The 22,607-nt window shown below is 34.3% G+C and overlaps 1 protein-coding gene across 3 annotated transcripts in view; it reads left to right on the plus strand.

Annotated features, from left to right (window-relative positions):
- TTC29 (tetratricopeptide repeat domain 29) overlaps positions 1-22,607 on the plus strand; it is a 204,567-nt gene that overhangs the window by 109,607 nt on the left and 72,353 nt on the right. For all 3 annotated transcript variants that reach the window (XM_050710240.1, XM_035547159.2, XM_035547170.2), the window contains 3 exons: positions 1,922-2,107; positions 20,014-20,226; positions 21,122-21,207. In XM_050710240.1, the coding sequence (XP_050566197.1) occupies positions 1,922-2,107; positions 20,014-20,226; positions 21,122-21,207 (485 nt within the window). The remainder of the gene's footprint in view (positions 1-1,921; positions 2,108-20,013; positions 20,227-21,121; positions 21,208-22,607) is intronic.

The raw sequence follows: 22,607 nt of genomic DNA on the forward strand, positions 1-22,607 counted from the left end.
CTTTTTCAAGACATTCTGAAGTCAAAGAACTTAGTCACAATGACATGAGGGATGAATGAGGGTTTTGTGTTACTTCTATTCAAATATATGTAACTTGCAATTTTTGAGACAGAACCTACTGGAGATGAGGCTGAGGAAGCACTCCTCTGTGTGGTTTAGAGATGCAAACAAAGTACTTTTTTGAGTAATTACCACTGTTTGTTCTAAACAATGCGAGGGACTCATATTGATGATAGAATGTACAGTCAAGAAATTAGTCCTTCTGGAAAGTTGGATTTTCCCCAATTTTTCCTGTAGATTAAAAAATAAATAAATAAATAACTGCATCCTTTGATTAAAAATGTTTTTGATATAATATCATAGATCTAAAATGCTCAGAAAAGATCTGGACTTGGAGTGAGATCATGCCTGTATTGAAATCAATGTATTAATGTATTTTTGTGTGCATGTTTATTTCTCTGTGATGCTCCATATCAGGAGTAAGAGAAGCGTTTTTTCTTTTTTTCCCCTTTTCTCTCTTTGTTGAGCAAAGCTTACAAATTGCAGAACTCCCAAAAGCAAAGCAGTTCTGTTCACACATCTAGCTTATCCAAACATTCTCTTACCTGCAGCAGCACTTGTGGTTCTTAACTCCTTCTTTACCCAACTACATGAGAATTGTTTTTAAGAACAGGCTATGTTTCACAGCCACAAACACAGTAAGTAACCAACCAAAATTGCAATGGAATTTTAGTGAATTATTCACATTCACATCTAACATAAACAGAGTTTGGAAAGAAAATTCATTTAGTGTGCCAGCAGTAAGTTTAACAGTGAAACGTATAGATACATGCTATGCTCTCTTATCTCATGGATTCTTCAGCATCATGTAGGGAGCATATTCTTCAATACCCCTAGGGAGTAGCACTATTATAAGAGTTACCAGGTAAGTTTTAGTTCTCTAATCCAAATTAATAGAGCTTTTGAGTAATCTCATGTGGTTTTGGTTTTGTGGTTGTTTTTGTTTTGTTTTATATGTGAGAGAAATAAATTCCATAGGCACTCTCATTTTGTAATTTAAAATTGTAAATAATGTATTTGTTGATAATTTTGTGGTGCTACTTGGAATTGGGACTCACGCTGTTTTTATAAATATTAGGAATAGTATGTATTCATTTAGCTGGCTGCTAGATGTTAGAGTGGGAACTAAATGTGTTTTTTCTCCAGATCATAAAGGAGAGGTGAGAGTTTAACTCTCCTCTGCTTTCCATATTTACTGAGAGCAATACCTTGGTGGACTGTCTTTTTCAGGCCAAGATGTAAAATTCCAGTTGGTCCTCAATTTGAGAGAGTGATAATGTAATAAAAATGGGAAAGTAGATAGAAAACTCAAAACATTTCTTGTTAGTCTTATTTTAAATATTTTAAATGGTATGAAATTAGTGGGGGGCACTTGCAGAGTGCTCTCTTTGGTTCTTTATCTCCATCATCATGGCTGCTACCTCAGACCTGTTTTGAAAGCATTCAGTGTCTTTTCAGGTCTCAGTGCTTCAAACACTTCTCCAGTAGAAACTGGATGTGTGGGTCTTTTTGCTCACTCTGGCTTCTGTCTTTCAATGAGTCTTTTAGAGCTTTTGTGTGTTTTATTGAACTAAGTTTTGTGTTTGTAAAAAAAAAAAAATAATAATAAAATAAAAAAATAAAAAATAAAATGATAGCAATTCATTGCAGTTTTGCTAGACTGCATTTTCAATTATGCCTAATTTGGAAGGTTGTCATTTTCACTTTATCATATTTCCTTGATATGTAGGAGAGCTTGGTAGTATTTGTGTGCTGGATATATAAATATTCCTTCATTTTCATTATATCCTGATTGCTGTAATGTGTAAGTTTTGTGAAAGCTGATGAAAACTAGCATTTTGACTATTATTTGTTTTTAAAGGGCACTATGGGGAGGTGTATGATAACCAGCTTAACTTGGCCTACTGTTTCAATGACCCTGAGGACAAATGGTTAAGGACTTACTTTTATGAACGATGCTTTAACACTGCTCATCTAATAAAAACTGATGGTGGGAAAAGACGAGCACAAGCACATGCACACGTGGGCCTCATCAATGAGGAACAAGGTAAGTCACTGAGCTCATAATGCTATGTTATATCAGCATTAAGATGGTCTTATTTTGTAATTTGTGTTTTGTTACAGGGCACTGTATTTCTATGTAAAATTGGTTTGCAACCATAATTTATAAGAAGTTTAAAAGCTATTTCAATTTTCGTTTTTGGAGTAGCAAACAGACAAAGTCTGTAATTATTCATAGACCCATTTTCTCTGTTTACTTTCCATCAACAGTTGGAAGTATTCAGTCAGATGAAAACCAAAGCCTAAGTTTAAAGGGAATATCCATTTAGCACAGAGGTCCTCTGTGTTAAACCTATTTCCTTTTGTGTATTTTTGACAAGAGACTGGTAATGCTGCTTCAGGCCACAGGTGGATAAATAGAGTGGCATCTGTAGTTACACAAACTGGTTTGATTTAAATGAGGTATGAAGACATAATTTAGTTTAATCCTGCCTCAACGATGGAAAACTTACACTTGGATAAAAGAGACTACAGTTTTTTGTACTCTTTTTAAAATCTTCTGTTTCTCTTACCTGAAGATCACATGATGTTTGTTTGTATGTGACTGCCATAGTGATGTTTGCTTCAGCTTTATACCTTACCTTAAGCTCCATTTCTTCATTTCTGTGTCTGTATCCTCAAACTGTGAATCTCTGAAAGTGATATAAGGTGTTAATTAAGGTAACTATTACCTTTGTTTCCATATTTTAAAAATAATACGTTACCTTTAATGGCAGAGGGGGTTGTGTGTGTATAACAAGATGCGTATGAAAAAGGTTTTCCTATGTTTGTATTATATCAAGAGACTCAAGCAACTGAATAAAACCTATCTTCCAGTGTTAATTCCTGAATACACTTTTTCTCCTAACCATTTATTCAAATATGTGATTTGCACGGTCATTATTTTTTGTTTATAGATGTTACTTCGTGGGTTGAAAATGTTCCCAACCCTGAGCACAGCTTGTGCTCGGTTTCTCAGCTAGAATGGCTTTTCTCAGGGAAAAAAATCCACAGAAACTGAAATATTTTGTGTAAATAGTGCAATTCTAGTAAATGGCTGCCAGAATGGGTATGTTTTGAATGATGGCCTAGCTTCCCATTTTCCCAGGAAAAACTTGGACATGAAACATAAAATCTGTAGGCTTTTGTTGTGATTTTCTTTTTTTATTTATTTCCTCCCATGTTCCCTTACAGCTGAAAAATCCCAACTTAATATTTCCTCATGTCTTCTAGACTGGTAGTCATTCATGCTATTTCCTCTGAACTGGTGTCATATCTGTCATATTTTTCTTGCCTGCAACATCCAGAACTGGATTCAATTTTAAAATTGGAATTCATACCCCAGTGATAGATAAAATGAAGTGAACTACTTTTCTTCCAAGTTGTACAGTTATTTGTATTTTCATGTATGACATCCACATTGTTCATTGCATAAATTGCATTCTCATATTCAGTTCATGGTCTTCAGTAATTTCTAAATTCTTTTCTGAAGAACTGTTAATTAGCTATTCTGTTTGCCATTCTGGGATCACCAGTTATTCCTGCCTGTTATAAATACGTTTTGTTTGTTTATTTTTTTGCACTGAGTATTTTGTAGACAGTTAACTAGAAATTGTCAAGATTGTTTTTGACTTCTGATGTTGTCTTTCAACATGCTTTGTTTTCTTCCCAGTTTGATATCATTTGAACATATAATAATCTTTTGATTCTGTAATAGAGATCCTTAATAAAAAATACTAGGTATTATACTGGACCTAGTACAGGGACCCGTGGCAACTTACTGAGTGCCTTTTTCTATTCTGACAGTGAATTACCGATAACCAGTGTGTATCTATAGGATTTCCCAACCAATTTGCACTCACCTAACAGTAGTTACAGGTGAACTATGCTTCCCTAATGCTTTACGAGGAAGTTATGACAGTGAGGAAAACTTTACTAACTTAAAAAGAAGTTTGGTCTGATGACATTCGCTCTTGATGTATTGGCATTGGTTGTAATACATTTTCATGTTTTATCTACATGCTTGGGAATAATCTGTTTGATTATTTATTCCAGTTTTATTCCAGGAATTGAAGCTAAGCTAGATTCAGTTTCCCAGTAGATAAAATAACACTTGCTTAAAGCCCAGCCAGTCATAACCAAGTCATTTTCATTTTGAGTGAAAAATGCTTAATTAGGTTATCTGATCCTCGGTAGAATAAAATGATTGAAGTTGCTGGATTTCGATTTTTTTTTTTTTTTTTTGCAACCTTTTCACCTGGGTCTTCAGTTACTAAAACATAAAATTATAAGAAGGCAAATAAAAGCAAACATTCCTATCTATCTTTAAGGACTCATACAGAGTGTGACTCGCAACCATTTGCCATGCCACTGCCAAACTTTTTTTTTTTTAACATTACCTAACATTAAGATGTGTTAAGCAAAAACTATTGAATACTTATATATCTTTAAGCATTCAATCCTATTGAAAAGCATGTAAGTGAAGTTATTAAATACACTTAGAAATGTTTAGCGGAGGGGAAGTTTCATTTTCCTGGTGTAAAATACTAGAAACTTCCAGAAGAAAGGCTTTGTAGTAACGTTGGTAAGGAGAGAGAAAACAAGGTGCATTTCTCACTGTCCAGGGTAAAGTTCCACTGAATCGACAGCATCTGTCTTTTGCAAATTTTTTATTTCCATAGAGAGAGGTGAAAAAATCAAGAAGCTGAGAGAAAGCATAGGATTTGTTTTGAGGGACCACTGAGAAAAAGACAGCAGATGTATTCTTTGCGCTTTGTATTTTCAGAAGGTGAAATATTAAATTGCAAGTTTTGAGTGCAGAAATATTGTAAGAGCAGATGTTGTGTTGGGATTGTATAAAATTACGTAAGTATTAATGGTGTCATGTGTTAAAGTCTGAACACACTATTTTTGATTTTAGAACGAATAGGCACAGCTTGTAAATTGTATGATATTTTTTTTCTTCCATTATTTATAATGGTGTAGTCTAATTTGATAGCGAACTGAAGGAGTCAGGTGCCTTCTTCCTGTCGGGATATATACATATACAGGAATAGATACATATGTATAGAGGTGTATGTGTACACGAATATGCATATATGGGAATGTGTATGTGTACATACATACAAACACACATTCCAGTATTTATATGTACACGAATGATGTCTAACATTTACATTATATTTTCAACTGATTTAAATCATCATATCTATATTAATTCCATTGATTAATAATGCAGCCAGGAAGAGAGGAAAACTTGAAAAGAATGAGATGTTAGTCTTACTCTATTGGGTGAGGGAGCTGAAAAGAACTGGTACAAGATATTCATATCTAATAGTATGCACGCATGAATGTATTTTTTTATTTGTGAATGGAAGTCATCTGTATATGCTTAGGAGGATAAATATATATTACTTGGGAGTATGAAGTTAAATAGGTACTTGTTGTAAAAATTGTTGTTTGCCTTAGAAGAGAATCAATAAATGTGAGTACTTATTGTGTAATCAAATCTGAAGTTCTTTGACTTTCAGCCTGGTCCCTGTCCTAGAGGTTGGATATAATCTGATGTTCATTAATCTTGAAAGCTAAATATTTGAAGTGTCAGTTGTATAGACTGCAGCCATGGTATTTGGATGCAGATGTGAGTAGTAGCTGTGAGTACATAAGGGAAAGAAAACAGTAATAACTGAGTAGCCTGCTACAGACGCAAATAGAATATTCTGCTTGGAGCAGACATGATTTCAGTGGCAGTTCTTTACAGAATGAGTTTTTTTTACCTCTTCTTTTAAGAAAAAAAAATGTGTTTGTGAAATTAGGTCTCTGAGTTACCCAGATGAGAAGCTACTCATGGATTATTGCAGAAGTGTTCAGGTTATGATACCATTCAATTGGCTGTACTTATCTCATAGTTTGTATTTCCTCAGGGAGCTGATATTATATAGTTTTATTAGTTAGGTTACTAGTCATTTTCTCATAGAGTAATTAAATGTCATGATGTTACTTTATGCATGTTGAAAAGGCAATTCATATTCTTATATTTTGTCTTATTAAATCCAGCATTATTTATCATTCAAGTAGGCATTGGCTTCATGGCAGAATCTCAGTTTTATTTAAAAAAAAAAAAAAAAAAGGAATTTCAAAAAATATTTTTATTCTTGTGTTTTGGATGTCTTTCTGGAAGTAATAATCAGAATCATCATTATAAATGCGTGTATTCTGTGTATAACAGAATAAGATTATTATAGTCTGAGGACAGACTATGATAGTTCTAACTTATTAGTGTAAATTCTGCTGAAGTTAATTACAAAGTTCAGGTTTGCACAGTTCTATCTTACAGAAGAAATAAAGGCTGAGTGTATTGATCTATAATGGCCAGTGCTGGCTTGTATGTGTTCTTATATTGCCAGTGCTCATCATTACAATATTTGAGGGCTTTCTGTTTTGTATTAAATAGTTAACATCTATCATTCAAGAAATGATGTAGAACTTAAACATACGCATTTGAAAATTTCAGATAACTTATATGAGTAAAAAAAGGAGTCAAGGGGAAACAAAGAAATTGTACTTATAGGAGCTATTTACTTCAAATAGGTTGTAAGAGGATCAGATGGAATGTGTCTATATGTTCAAAAAACATAATAAAAATAGACATCTGAAGGTGTGCTTGTTCTAAAAGCGACCATCACGGCCATTGCAAGTGTTTGTATATACATGTGTGTATAGGTGTGTACATATATATATATATAGCCAGTGCTTTAAAGCCAGTAGTCCAGACACCAAAATTTCAGTCTTAATGTCAAGCAATTCTGCCTTTGTGAGACAAGCTTAAAGGTAACTAATGAACATATCTGATGGCGTTCTTCTAGTACAGATGCATGAGCACTCTTCCTTTAAGGCAAACCGCTACAAAAAGATCAGTTGGTGGTACGCTGCCTGTGGGAAAGTGGAGCAGGTAGAGTGACATCAAGAACTCTGGAGGAAGCAAAGAAAACATCATCACTATGATCTTATGAATATCTATCCTCCCACCCTCAAATGGTGCAAGGATCTCAGCAGTTACCTTTCAGGCATTAGCAATGAAGGTAGACATTCACAGGCCATGCTTCGGTTCCTGTATTAGTAAATCAAAGAGCATCCAGGGATGTCTGTGGACACAGGAGTGCAGGATAGTGCTAAAGTGATGCTAATAGTCCCACACTTGCTGTTAGTTTCTGCTAATTTGAACTTCCCTCCCTTGCAATTATTTATGGGCATAGAGTTTGGCAGTTAGGAGTTTTGCAAGTACTTCCTAATAGGCAGTTTTCATGCAGCCACACTGTTTTCAAGGAGTTTACTAGAATAGCTGCACTTTTCCATACCTGTTGGTTGCAGTGCTTGGAGACGTTTCTGGGTACATTTAAGTAACTAGTTCTGAAGAAGCATGTAAGTTTCGAAGTAGAGTCCAATGAATAAAACTTCCCCCAACAAATTCCAAATGTAAATCAGTGCCATGCCAGAAACTGCATCTCCCCTGGTACAAGAACTGCGAGATGTGTGAAAATTATGCCATTAATCTCAATGCAGTGGTGACTTAGTCATTGGATTTATTTTCTGCTAGCACATAAGGATCAACAAAAGTGTAGGTAATACTTTTTTTGAAATGCTTACAGACCAGAAACACTAAAGGCAGGCAGAACAAGTGAGAGAAAGGTACAGCATGCAAAACTGTTAGATATGGCATTCAGCTAATCCATAAACCCTATTTTGTTTTTCTTTATGTGCTCTTGGATTCCAAATCTTAAAGAATTCCTGATCAGGGTCTCCTTAGTCCTTTCTGAAATATATTTAGACATTAAAAAAAAAAACCTGTCATGTTCTGCAAATTAGTAGAGGTTTTTTAAGTGTTCAGTCTTGATCCATTTCTGCCTTAATTATAAGCAATGTTAAGCTCCCATTGGTGTTCAGTCAGGACAATGCTATGCTAGAGCTGAGCATTTCTCATCTCCCCCTGCACCCACACCTCCCACACCCCCCAAAAAATGAATTGGACCTAATAAATACAGTCTATTTTATGTATTAAGATTTGATAGAGACTTTTCTGGTGGAAAGGCCTACTGAACACAAGGGAATTGATAATTAATTTGTTGTGGAAAAAAATGGGGTTCTTACAGACTTTCAAGATCTGGATTAAGATCAAGGATTAGGATTCTACCTGTCATCGAAACTAAAGGTTTTAATCAAGGCATTGCAAAAGTTGGTGGAAAGATTCCTTTTGAGTTTAATGGACATTTGATTCAAGCTTTTGAAGTTTAAGTACTAATTACTGAGTTTATTTGGTAAACAACAAATTGAAGTCAGTTCCTGGCATCTTTTTGCTTTGGAACATAAAATATCTAAACTGACTGTTTCTTGTTCTTAGCAGGCCCTATTTAATCCATTGCTAAGTAATTGTTGATTTCATGTTTTTAATTGTTTCTGGCAAGTGCTTTTCAATTAAAAAATGTAATTTATAAATAATTGAGGGAAACTCAGCATATGTTCATGAGTATCTATGCAGAGGAAATATGCCCATTTAAGCAGAATTTCCCCAACTGGTTTGCCTTCAGGCAGAAATAATTTATATTTAGACTTAAAAAAAAAAAAAAAAAAAAGAAAAAAAAAACTAAAGTTGCTTCTGAAAATTCTCATGCTTTTTTGAGTAATTTTTGTGAATTTATTTTAATTATATTATCATATTATTATCATAATATTATATAATATTTTGCTAGGAGATTCCTAAGGATATCCAGAATAAAATTCACCCAGGGGATGGATGGCTCACATGCACCTTCTACATTAATATAACTATATACCATTGTCTGTATTGCAGGTCTGCCAAGTCCATTTAAACAGCAAATCTTCATTGTGCTGTATAATGTAGAAATGAAAAGTGCACCTTTACCATCCAATTACAAAATTAGAAATGGCTGGTAAATAAAATAAACCAGTGGGACAACATTTATGAAGTGATAAATTTCTTCACTACTCATAGAGTGCAGAACTGTTACTGATAACAATATTGCTGCATCTGATAAACTAGCCAACCTGTGTATTTAATGCTATGTTTCCACTGTAGGGTGTAAAGCCAGTATCTAGAGGTCCATACTGTTGTATTCAGAAGTACAGGTCTGACACTGAAGGAGGGAAACCTAAAATGGATCACGTTTCTTTTTTCAGAATCAAAAGTCAAAGCTGCAGCTCAGCTAATAAAGGCCTTTTTGGTTTCATCTATCCTTGCATCTGTGTTAGAGTTTCCTTTTTGTAAGGAAGGCCAAATAAATTTGTGATTTTTGAGAAGAGATTAGTCTCATAATTTCCTTTCTTCTTTCTTTATCTTTATATTGGGATGTCTCATAGTTTTGACCAAAAAGAGTAAGGGGATTTAAAGATACAAATGCCAATGTACTTTTTATTATTATTATTATTATTATAGGAAGCCTGAGTGCTGGTCAAAATATGACAGTGGTCTAAATAAGGTGAATGTTAGATCTAGAGATTTAGACTGTATATCCTTTGAGGCCGGAACCAACTTTTTGTTCTGTGTTTATACAATACCGCTTCCTTTTTGCTTCTGTAACACCTGCGCTTGGTAGGATTCAGTGTGTGCTGTGATAAACTGAAAGATTTACGTGGATGTGCTGTTGACTGCTGTGGACGTCTTACCAACTCTTAACAAATGAAGGTGAAGTTCATTCCGAATCCACTTGGGGGACAGGATTATCACATAGACTTGTTTCCTTTGTAGACTAAGTAAAAATGTCTTTTTGTAGTGTTTGTTCTGTAGAAGTCACATAGCATGTTTATCTGTGCTTTTAATTCTTCTTTACATAACAAACCACATCCAGCAGTAACCAAATACCATCGATCTGACATGATATCCCCCACTCCAGTTGCGTATCCCAGATTGCTAATTTCTAAGATTGATTCCAAACAATTTTTTCAGAAAAAGGACTTGACAAATAGCTCAGATCTGAAAACTTATTCACAGGTCCCAAAATCCTGTACCTTTGGCTGCATATACCCATTGCTAAATTTTATCCTTGAGCTTATGTAGAAACATACACTTAAAAAGAGTCTCTGCATTAGGGAACTTTAGAAAGAAGTGTTTCCTTAATGGAAATAGAGTTCTGCATGTCCAGTTTGACCATTTTAAACACTTCTAACATTTACTTTTCACCATATAAACTGACCATAACTTCTGTTATTCTGCATTTGCACTATAAAGCAGTTATATTTTTTTCTGATTGCTTAAGAATTGAATGCATAAGTTAGCTAGGAAAAAAATAAAAATAAATGTATAAATAAATATAAGTAAATAATTAAAATGTTTTAAGTAGAAAATTACTAGGAGATCAAGTCTTCAGATACAATGCTTTTCTCTGTCAGTCAGTGGCAGACAGAAGCAGCCATAAATCCAGATAGATTCTTGGGAAGGACAGATTTAAAAGGCTTAATTAATTGAGCTTATCCTCATGCAAGTACAGAATGTAGTTCCCAGATGAATGACATCTTATTATTACACGATTGTTACTAGTGTTGAATTGGCAGGTACTGTTTTAAATTGATGTTATAGAAATTGTGTGTTTTCAATTCAAATTAGTATACTCTTAAGAAAGTCTGAAAAAAGCTTCTGAAGACACAATGTGAAAGCAAAAAGGGCCTGCTGAATTGATCAAAAAATATTCTTCAAATAATTTTTATTAATTTTTTAAGAAGTGTTGGTAGGCAATGAAGATGTTTTGAGTAACAAAACTCAGTGAGAGTTCTGCAGGGTTCCTATTTTCACTTCTGAAAATTAATACTGTGAATATATCTTCATGCTTCTCCATCAGTTGATTTAAATCAATGTGTATTACCACTTCATTGTGTGTAATAATATTCTTTACATTAGGAAAAAAAAACAGGTTTGCTAAATCCTTTCACCAACACTACCATGTGCCTATGCTAATTCTTCAAATGGAGAATCTTTCTGTTTTGATGTAACACCTAGGGACAAATCTGTATTCTTTGTAATGAAAAGCTTTTCAAAATATTCATAGCATTGCAATAGTGCTAATTCTAATCTGTGTAATTTGTGTTTTCCATAGAAATTCTATCACATATGCAAAAAAATAAAAAAAGTGTTCTTAGGTATTTGGTGACTGTAAAGTTCAATTTAAATAGTTCCTAAAATTACTCAAAAAAAAGTATTACTGTTGTTTACATTGAAAATTGAAAGACATCCTATCAGAAATATTTTAGAAAAAACATTTTATGTGGACTTGAATATAATGTGTAGCACTCATTAATTGTTTATATATACATATCAATAAGAATCATATCCTTTATTAAAGTTTGTTGTATCAAATGTTGTCCTGTTTGCTTTATGTGCATGTTCATAAGACTATGGCATCTAATGAAGAGAACTTTTTAAAGTATTGATAGCCATGGGTAAATTATACAATGTTTGATCTGTGTTAAAGATTCAAAGTCCAAGGTCTTTGAATAGAACTTAGAATAAAAATGTAATTAGGTTACATCCCTAAAGTCTGATATATCTTTAAACAAGACTGCAAATGAAACTTTATTAAAACTTCAAATGAATTATTTCTTTGCTTTTTTAATTCTTCTCTTTCATGTCTATTACTGACATTTCTGCTTGTATTTTACCTGTCTTTTCCAGGTATTTTAATTATTTACTGCTTAATGAGTAGTTCTGAAATGAAGCTTCATTCAAAGCTGCCCACTCACTAACTTTTTTTTTAAACTTTTTTTTCTTCAAAGCTTTGCAAGGTGTTGGACAGCTGAATCTGCAGTTGTCATCATATTAGATAAACTTTCCTGAAGGAGTGTTTCCTTTTAGTAACTGATAGAGGAGATGCTATTTCCAGAGGTGCCTTCTCTGTGGAACTGAGAGCTGATTGGAGTAAAGCTATTGTCAATGGGACTGCATTTCCACAGCCATTATCAGTAATGTGTAGAATTCATATGTAAAACAAACATTACGGAACTATTAATAAAAATATATCTTACTCTTCAGAGAATCATATAAATCAAGTGGAAAGGGACCTCAGGAGGTCATTAGTCCAACCTTGCTACTCCAAGCATCCTTTTGAAGTAGACTATCTGCACAACAGCTCTGGTGCTGGAGCATTGCATCTGATATTAAGTTTATAACTGGATGCTGTGGAAAGTAAGTGGAGTAGGGGTAGAATCTGAATAAACCCTAATCACTAAAAAAATTATTTAAACTGAGGTAAGCATTTGATGTGTGTTAGCAAAAATGCAATTTCAAATGAAACTAATCTGCTTCAGTGCCACCTTCTGTATTTAAAAGATAATGATCATACATCCTTGGAGGATATATAAACAATGATATAACTTGTTTTCATTTGGTTATATCAACCTTAAAAAATTAAAATAAAAAAAATGAAAAATAAATAATTTTTCCCTGAAAAATAAAACTGCAAAACTTGTCATATTTCACTATTCATCATTGCATTTTCACCTCTCTCCTCTCTCTCTGCGTTTGGTACCTGCATATGAACACTGAAATATTTGTGAAACATGAAGTTCAAACATCTCGCTTGAATGTAGGCTTGCTTGTAGTCAGAGGCTGGAGCCCTAAATTGTGAGCTTTCTGAATTTACTTTGCATTTTATATAGCCTCTGTAGGTAGGAAGCACTTTGTTGATGCTTTGCAAGTATGAAAAAGAAGTCTTGAATGTTACCAGGAAGCAAGAATTCTCTTAAAAGGGGTACACTGAACAGTACTCTGCTGCTGTTCAGTACTGTGTCTGCAAAGTTCTCCTCTAGATTACGGTTGATTTATATCAAATAGTATTTGTTTATGTACAATCAAGTCAGAAGAAGGCATTTGACAAATGTTGCTTTCATAGAATATGTTAACCTAAAAAGTTAAAGGAATTTTAATCGTAAAACAAAATTTGCTATGTTGGTTCCTTTGAACATGGATGTGTAACAGAAGAGTTAGTAGAATTCTCATATATGACCTGTTCTCTTTTTTTTCTTCTTTTTTTCCCCTGAATTTGGGCATTGGTCTTGGAAGAGTACGTACAGTTAGTGTTGCAAAGTCTTCAGAGATCCTAGATTTCATCTCAGACCTAAACTTCTGTGAAAATGGCCAAAGCAGTATTCTTTCCACAGCTAAGTAAGTCTAAAGTAAAGGGAAAAATCAGTGAAATAAAGTGGTTCAGATAGTAAGAAAGTATTTACAGATGTGTTTCAAACTTCTGGAGTCATTTAAGAATTACATTTAGTGTAAAATCACTCTTTGATTTATCATAATCTTTCATGCGTGTCAATATGTTGTCGGTTTTGTCCCACTCTGTGAAGTACATGCAAGCTGTGTGCACATATATTTTCAGGAGAAATCATGTAATTGACACCAGATTTTCTTTGTAGACTTACTGTGAGTTGTGGCAATAGGTCTAGAGAAGTAGCAGTATGTCTCTTAGAGAAAATATTAGAAAGGTTTATGTAGAGCCAGAGGCAACTTAAGAAGGCCTGGAGCTAACCAAGAATGTTGAGGGTACAAAATTCTCTAATTTGGTGTAGTAAGTGAAAGAAAGGCAAGAGAAGGATATTTGTTCTGGGCTCCTCTGCAAGAGTGCCTGTTCCTCCTGTACTTCCCATGCTTCCTTTTAAGAACAAGAAGTTTTTTCACAGCAGTTCTTCATGTTAATGTGCCCTTCAGTTAATCCAGTTGTTCCTCTTGCTGGTCCACAGTAAACTATCCCCAAAGCAGCTGTTGTTTCAGCTGCACATGGGAATCCCTTCCTTGTCTGCAGCCTTTGTAGCAGAACCAGGGGAAGGGATTAGGGACAGACAGGCAAGCAGACGCTGAAAGTAGTGGTATCCCTAGTTTATGAGGCGTCCCTTAAAAATCTTTAAACAACATATTTTTAAAGCATTTTTAATATCTTATGTTGATGATGTGCTGTAATACAGTACAATAAGTGATTGTCTCTACTCTGCTCTTGTAAGATCCCACCTGGAGTAATGTGTTTAGCTCCGGGAGCACCAGAATAAGAAGGACATGGATCTGTTAGAGTGATACATACGGTATCACTATACACAGTGATGTAGCTCTCACTGGATTACTGGATTCCCGTGGTTTTATTTTTCCTTTTGGACAACAGATAGTTGCTTAACTAGTGTCAGCAGAAATTTTATATATATATATTTTTAATTTATTTATTTATTTATTTATTTTACATTGCAATACCAAGGGTTAGCCCAGCAGTTCTTGGCCCAGGCAGGTGAGCATAAAATACCATCTTGTTGCATTGCAGTCTCAGTACACCAATGCCATATCCCAGGCTGTGTGGTGCTCAGCTTTCCTCCTATCTCCTTCCTTCTAAGCCTCAAACCTTCTACTGCTCTGGCAAGCTTTCAATTGACCTAGAGCCTCTTATATACTCTGGGGAGTATATTATACTCTATATAAGTAGAGTTATGCTACTGGTGTATTGTCAAAGTGGGAAATTGGTCAGGATATGCTGTGATGAGCAAGCATGTTCATTACAGTATTCTTATTAACTGCCTATGTCATTTTGCTAAAAATCTCTGTGGCATCTTTCTAAACAATGTTGTCAACTCCTGTATAGTAGATGACAATAACTGTTTATCTTAAAAGTGCTCTCCTTGATTTATATCTGATGATCAGTTGTGTTTTAGAGGGACCTTGCAGAACTATGGAAAAGTTTTATCCTAAATCTTTTTCGTAATTTTGTCTTGCTGTTGCTGATTGCTATATAAACTTGGGGTTTGCATCTAAGATCAGTTCTAGTGACTTCCGTACAATTAACTTGACCTCAGGAGTCCAGGGTGGTTCAGCTATTTACTGAATGAGAACTTGCTTTTCTGGTTATTGTGAGGTTTTTTGTTTGACTGCCCAGTGCATGTTGAAGATTTATAAACTCTGTAGATAGAGGCTTACATTGGAAACTGCAAGATTTTTAACTATTTTAGTCTGAATAGCGCTAACATAGTTATCATAACTGAATGTCGGAAATAAAAATAATACAAATAGTTCACGCAGTTAAAATGAAATGTAAACCTGTATCTTTTTAAATGGTAATAACATTTTTTCCTTTTCTTTTTGCTACCATTATCTGTTGCTTCAAGCAGATTTTATGTCCACACAGTATGGTTGAAAGAAATGATTACAAAAGATGTCCTACTTCTAGACTAAAATATACTGCAATATATATGTAAAGCTTTATTGTTCCTTTTGGTTGTTGTTTTAAGCTGAAGTGGAATGTTTTCTAAAGTCCTCAACAAATGTCTACAATTTAGAATTAAATGTGCTTTCTGCATACACCAGTGCTGTTGAAGCAATGTACCTAGCAGGCCTGTCACTTTTTTATGCAATTGTTTCTGTGGCATTATTTTCATTGGTAAATGTACAAGCTGGTAGAAAAGGAAATCATTAGGTACTTTCAGTACTGCTGAGGCATGGAGCTGGAACAGGTCAGTCACTGCATTTTGCAGATTGTGACATTTTAAATTACCTGTTCACTACTGGAAGCAATCTGTGGACCTAATTAACATCTCACCTAATTAATGTCAGAATTGTGTATAAAGAACTCTAGACAGTTTTGCACTGAATTTATTTATTCAATACCATATTATTCAAATCTGCTATCTTTAATTTCTATACTGAAAACTTCAGGTTTGTGTGCTGTGTTCTTAAGTGGGAGTAACTCTTTTTTTTTTCCTTCCCTCCTTCAAGTAATCAATGCACTGCTGAATGAGTTCATTTTAATGCACTCAATCATGCCTCTAATGTTTGTAGCTTACGGGCGCAAGCATCAGTAATGCAGGAATGTTATATGGCTTTAGTTTGGGCCATTTCATAAAATATTCATGGAATCAAAAATGTGCATCAAAATAGCGGCTGGGAGAATTACATTTATGTGCCTGCTTTTATGGCAGCTTCACATTTAAACCCATTTGTGTTAATATCTAGTCAATCTTTCTACTCAAAAAAAAAAAAAGGCAAAATAGAAGTCACCATTGTGGTTGAAATTTCCCCAAAATATCTATTTTGATATAACAAATGTATACTTTGGAGTAGGTTTTTGGAAGAGGAATTATAAAAGAAGTTTCAGATAATATGAAAATGTTTCTCTTCAGTATTTACAAAATTACATTGAGTTCTTTTGTTTGAATTAATAGATCTATTTTTTGACGTCTAAGCAACTAAGTTCAATGAAAGCCATAGCACAAATCTTTGTTCATGCATACATAGTTGCTGTGAAGATGAGCATCATTTCCAAAATTTGATACGTTACTGGCTGAGTCATGTCTTTGTCAATTATATCATTTTGATATAATTGTTTAAAACTGATTCTTTACTCACAAAATTATATTATGACAATGTTTACCTACCATATATGATTAAACTATTTCAGATAGGGTTTCTTTTGTTATGTCCTGAGTTCCATTGAACTATAACACTTTACTAGTGGTAGTGTACATGTTGTAGGAGTTTCATTTCTGCTTTATGATTCCTTTTATAAAGCTGGAAGAGGTATCAAAGATTCTCAACCTCCATTTAGTATGCACTGAGCTAATTTCTGTGTGGCAGTGGGAAGAATAAATATGTAATTGCTGTTAATGTTGTTAACTGGAAATAGTTATACTCCTTTCTGTCAGATTTTGCAAGTAGAATTTTCAAATACGGATTTCCTAGAAGCAATTTTGGATGTTCTCTTTGAATTCTTAGAGATATAAAGGATGTAATTCTACAGACTATTTCAAATTAGTTTCCTACTCATTGTTTTTCTTCTAATTTTTCTTTATGCTTTTTTTCAATTGACAACAAAAGCTATTTAAAACTCTATGTTGTCACTGCTCAGATTATTTTTTTCTTATTCTCAGAAATGCTTTTCAAAATGTTTAGACAGCATCCACCTCTGCCTGTGCCTAACAGTTACAATAGTTAAGAGTTTAAAAATCAGAATGCACTGGCCAGAGCAATTCCGACTGAACCAACTCATCAGAGTAAATAAACCTGCCATCCCCCTGAAGACATTATCTTTCCACAAGCATTTGAGGTTCACATAAATATTATTGATTAAGTAAATAGTATGGTATGTCATTTGTCAATGAGAAAAAGGGATTACAGGTGATTTTGATGGAGAAATGAATTTTGATATCTAAAATGTTTTACCTTCCACAAATTTGAGAGGTCTGCAGGTTGCAAATTGCTAGTATTTCTTGAAAGAGTCTTCAGTCATCATATTTCCATCTGTGTAAGGGCTTTCAGGTCAGGAATTTCATCCCTCCCTTGTTTTAGCAAATATTTTTTAAATTAGCTTTTTTTTTTTTTTCCTTGTCATCATCTTTTTGGCATTTTTGTGACCAGAATGTGTTGGTTTTTACTTCACAGTCTTTATGGGTAGTTCAATGAAGTATTTTAATTTAGTTCCATTTGAGTGCTACCAGAAAGAATATACTACTTCTGTATTTTGAAGCTTGATGTAGATGGATTGTTCTCTAAAGAGTTTTCATTGAGATCTGGCAAAAAGGATGCCAGCTCAAAGCTCTTATGGTTAGGCCAACTCTTAAGAACTATGGGGTACATGGAATATATGAGTTCAATTTCCAAACTGACAAACTTTCTCAAGGGGATGTTGCAAATGAGGGAGCATGGATAGGAATTACCATATCTGATCGTCCTGACAATCTAAACAATAGTTCTGAGGGATGCACATGTAGTTAACATGAATGTCCGTCTAAGAGTTTATATTTAAGTGTCTTAGGAGAAACTCAGATACTCTGTTCAGTTTCAAATTGTGTGTCCAGTTCATACCATTCGTTTGCTATTTCACATTCTTACTAGAAGTTTTTGAGTTATACATGAATTAAACTCTTTTATACTAGAGAATCCTTTACAGGTGTAGTAAAACTAGACCACATAAATGCATGGCTATATCCTTTGGAAAAGACAATCTGTTGGTTTGTAGACTGTGGGGAGAATTTCAAGGAGGACTCTTATCCTTGTGAGTATCCAAGTGGATAGAATGCTAGATCAACCTGTTAAACTTAAACTTATCTTCCCATTCTTTGTTAGAAACCCAATACCAGTTTCTTCAGTTAGTATCTAAGATCTGTGTTTAGCAACCTGGATAACTGCAATTCTGTTGATTTCTGAGTTGGACTTCCCCTAAGAAGTTATCTGGATAGGCAGAAACCCAAATAAAATTTGGAAGTCTCTTTAGAATGGAAAGTGATTTGGGTTTTGCACATCTGCATCTCCATTTCCTGTTCCATCTACCAGCACTCAATCCTTAAACTAAACTGGTTTTGGTCATGATAATTTCACTTTGCATTTCTGTTTGTTCAGTGTTATGTCAAGTATGTGATATTTTAGAAAAAATATATACATGTTTTCCTGTCAGTTTACAGGGTCTTGTACCTACTGTGGCAGTAAGACTTTTTCCAATATCTTGGGCCATCTCTTCAAAACCTGTCCTCTGCTGTGGTAGAACCGAGTAAGGCCGGCTGTAGGATGTCCTCCCTTTCAACTGGCACTTCACTCTTGAGCACTGTTGGGTTGGCTGGAGGCCTGGGGAACTAGCCTTGTTTTGCCTTACAATGCTTAAAGCAGGCCATTCTCTGAACTGCTCTCCCTTCCTTTCATACAAATAGAAAACAGGATCCTTCTTCGATCCTTCGTTCTCAATTCTTTACCAGTTCTTTTTGTACTTTGAATACAAGCACTGTAAAAAGTCTGCAAAACAGTATCCATTTTTTACAGATCATGTTTCAGAGGAGGTGTTAACTGCAAGCACATCTAAGCAAACTTAGTTAATTGCCTGTTTCAGCTTTTAATAGAAATAATAATTGATATATTGATTATCCATGGGACATAACTCCTTCATCTCTCTCTCTCTCTCTCTCTCTCTCTTTTCTCTCTCTCACACACATAAATTGATGAAAGAAGGGTTACCTTCACAATTCTCCCTTGCTATAGAACATCCTTTGTAAAACAAGGTACTGTGTCCGGAATGTATTTTGTATGCTAATGGTCTTAGCTTACCTGCTTTCTACTAGTTTTCCTCTAACCTTGTTTCCTTATGTATAAGGAAAAAAAAAATGTTCTTTCAAGGGGCTTTGAATTTCCACTGTCCAGAAAGCCTGGATATCTCCTAGACTGCATGTAAAAAGCTAGCTGAAGCTAGCAAGGGAGGGAGGAACTAATTGCATGTTCAAGTGAATTTAACTTTCGCCTTAAAGATGTTTGAGTAGCTTACATTTGAAGACCTTAAAGTGTGTTACTCTAGGCTCAATACTTAATGTGTTAGTGGTTCATGCCCTTCCAGTAATCCTACAGCATAGACTCACCAGAGTTGGTCTACTAATAATCCTTGAATAAATTTCTTTGTATTGCTTTGTCTTTTATCAATTCATTTATTTAAATAAAGGTTCTTTTCCACAGTTTTGATACCTCTGTTTTCCACATTGCAACAGGTTTCCTTTATGGAAAAGGAAACTTGAGGAACAGATTGAGCCGTGACTGTTTATGCATACATGTGATTTTTTTTTTTTAATTTGAGATCCACAAAGGCTGTCTTCATGCATCTATAATGGATGTATTTTCTAGAAAATTCTGTCTTAATACCCTTGGGATCATAGACCTTCAACATTTTGAATCTACAAAGAAAAGCTATTTTAAAATGTGAAAAGTTTAAATTACAATATTACTGGTAACTGAAATTTGGCAGTATGTTCCAGCACCTTAGATATAGTTAGACATTGAAGATTTCTGAAAAATCTGTGAAATGATTGGGATGCGATTTACTTTCTAGTGATAAAATGATTATACACTAATAACTTCTCAAAATGTTGATTACACTGATTGTAATTATGAGTCACATTTTTCAGGTCATGTCATGAAGGCTGCTGAGCATTTTGAAGCATTTTATCAATTAACAGAGGGCTCAACATGGAAGGATGAGACAGGCCGTACTTACAATTCACTGGCATGTGAGCACCTTTGGAGAATTTATACATTACTAGCAGACAAAATGCTAGAAAACAAAGAACAAGAACAGGCCATCAAAATGCTAAGAAAAGCTTTCAGAATGGCAAAAGAAGGTAGGTGTAGAATAACTTTCCCGTTCCTCTATTTGATGTGCATGCCCTGATTTTCCCAAGATTGAAGTAGGAAGTGTTAAGTGTTCAACTGAGTGATTATTTCCTTTGAAAGTCAAAGACAATTGCTATCATTACACTTCCAGATCTCACTAAAGCAGAAAGACCTTGCTGATGACAAAGAATGGTTTAGATTCCTAAAAGCTTTATCTCCAAAAACCCAATATTGTGGGAGAATATTACGGTATAAAACAGTGAACCCATAATCAGAAAGTGAGGTCACTGATGGAAGTTGAGATTTTTGGTTATCTAGTCACTGTTGATTTGGCAATTTTTGAGTGATATTATCTGCTGGATATCTGCCTTTTCATTTTACATAGTTATTTATTACTTGCAAATGAAAATAAACACCATCTTCCAGACTTTTTTTTCCAGTAGTTTACTACTACTTAGTTGTCAAAAGATGTTTTTAGATGTTCATTTCTACAGGCTTTGTTTTTGTTTACAAATTATTTTTTAATAGATGCCCATGTTCTGGAGGGAAATTTTTCATATATTATTATATTTTATATTTTATTAAACAGTTCATGATCAGAGAACAACACATTAAATTGATTGTTCTGCATTACTTACTGAAAGATATTTTCTCTGATTTTGTTGAACTTTCTTGTTGAACTTTGTTTAAATCCATGGCCTCTGTTTTTAATTACCTATCTATATAGAAGCAGCTCTGTTTTGGATGGATAAAAAGATATAAATGGCAAAGGTAAGGGAAAGGAAAAAAAATACTACAGTATATAAACACCTACATGTTGTTTAATAAACTGCAAGACCTGTCTGTGCTAATGTAATTTTGTTAAGACTGCACTGGTAACTGTAACTTTAATCTGTTCTTCAGGAGGTGATAAAAAGATGGAAGGAGAGGCTGCATATTGCTTAAGTTTGGCGTATCATTTTGCTGGCGAAGAAAAGACAGCATTATCAGTAAGTTTATTTTAAAGTTGCTTTAATTTTCCCAATGCCTTTCACTGCCTCCTTGTCATCTTAGGAGTTTTGTATAGCAGAAAAGGTGTGGAGAGGCTTGCCTTACAGACCTTTTATAACTGTATCTAGTTCTGCAGACAGACATCCAAGTGGCTTAAGCAACTTTGGTTCCAGTGAGTTCCAGAACAAAGTTGAGGTTTCCAGGCATGGTTCTGTAGAAATAACATAAATTGACAACTCAAGTTATATGTGACTAGTTTTTCTCTCCTGTATTCTTACACACACAAAATAATTGTACCTAGTTTAATTTAGCTATGATTTTATTAAAAACAACCCCCCACACACACAAAAAACAATTTTTGAAAGTAGCTTGATACAGCACGTTTGTGAGCAACAATTAAAACTGTCAATCCACACGTAGAGCTTTTCAGAATATGTAGGAGAAATATGAGTTACTTTTGGTGTGAAAAGCTGTAGTGCTGATGTAATCTCTTCTGTTGATGCATGACTTCAAGTTCCTGTTCACATGTTTCCCTTGAGCCTCCCATACACAATAATTCAAATAGTGAGAATTCTGCATGTGACAACTCTGGAAGGAGGGTTCTTGTAGTTCATCTTAGGTCAGTGGGTGAAGAAAGATAAGCATCAACTTGATTTGTCTGTGCCAGTCATCAGAGAGGTCTCAGTTTTCAATGACCCACTGAAAAATGTGGGAAATGTATTTTTCTGAATGTTTTATTCATGATTATTGCAATTAATCAGCTGGACAATTTCTTTTTTTTGTTTGTTACTTTAACTGTGCAGTGACTCAGTATTTTATAAATGAGCATGTTTTATAGAGTGCATTTTTTTGTTGTTGTTGTTGTGGTTGTATATCTTTCTCAGAAGGAGACCAATAGAAGTAATAGAGTGAATGGAGTGTGAGTTTAAGGACAGTTGGCTTCTGCTGTGTAGGGTGGGTTCTAGATTTCTCTTGAAATATGCCCTTACATGCTTTTAATGATTGTGATATGATTTTTCCAAAAGTTTTTGACCATCTTTATATATAATTCTTCAAAGCTGATAGCCTTTTCTTCTAAATCAAATGAATTCTGGAAAGTAGAATGTTTATGTTGTAGATAACAAATTTCTACTCAAAGAAGCCAGAGAATCTGCTCTCACATCACTTTCAGTCCAAGTGAACATGAAAATATCTCAGAATGAGAAGTCTGCATAAAATTTTATGAAATTATATCTAAGGGTTGTAACAGCAATAAAAGAGCGGATATTTGATCCCAAGAAATACAGTATGAAAGATTAGGATAGAGTTGTTTTTGTGCTGAGTTTCATCTGCGTTGTTTTTTGACCAACAAGTATGAAGGTATTTTTACCTGATCAACTATTCTTGTTAAGTTTCTGAG

This window comes from Cygnus atratus, chromosome 4 (genome assembly GCF_013377495.2).
Source record: "Cygnus atratus isolate AKBS03 ecotype Queensland, Australia chromosome 4, CAtr_DNAZoo_HiC_assembly, whole genome shotgun sequence".
Taxonomy (NCBI): Eukaryota; Metazoa; Chordata; class Aves; order Anseriformes; family Anatidae; genus Cygnus; species Cygnus atratus.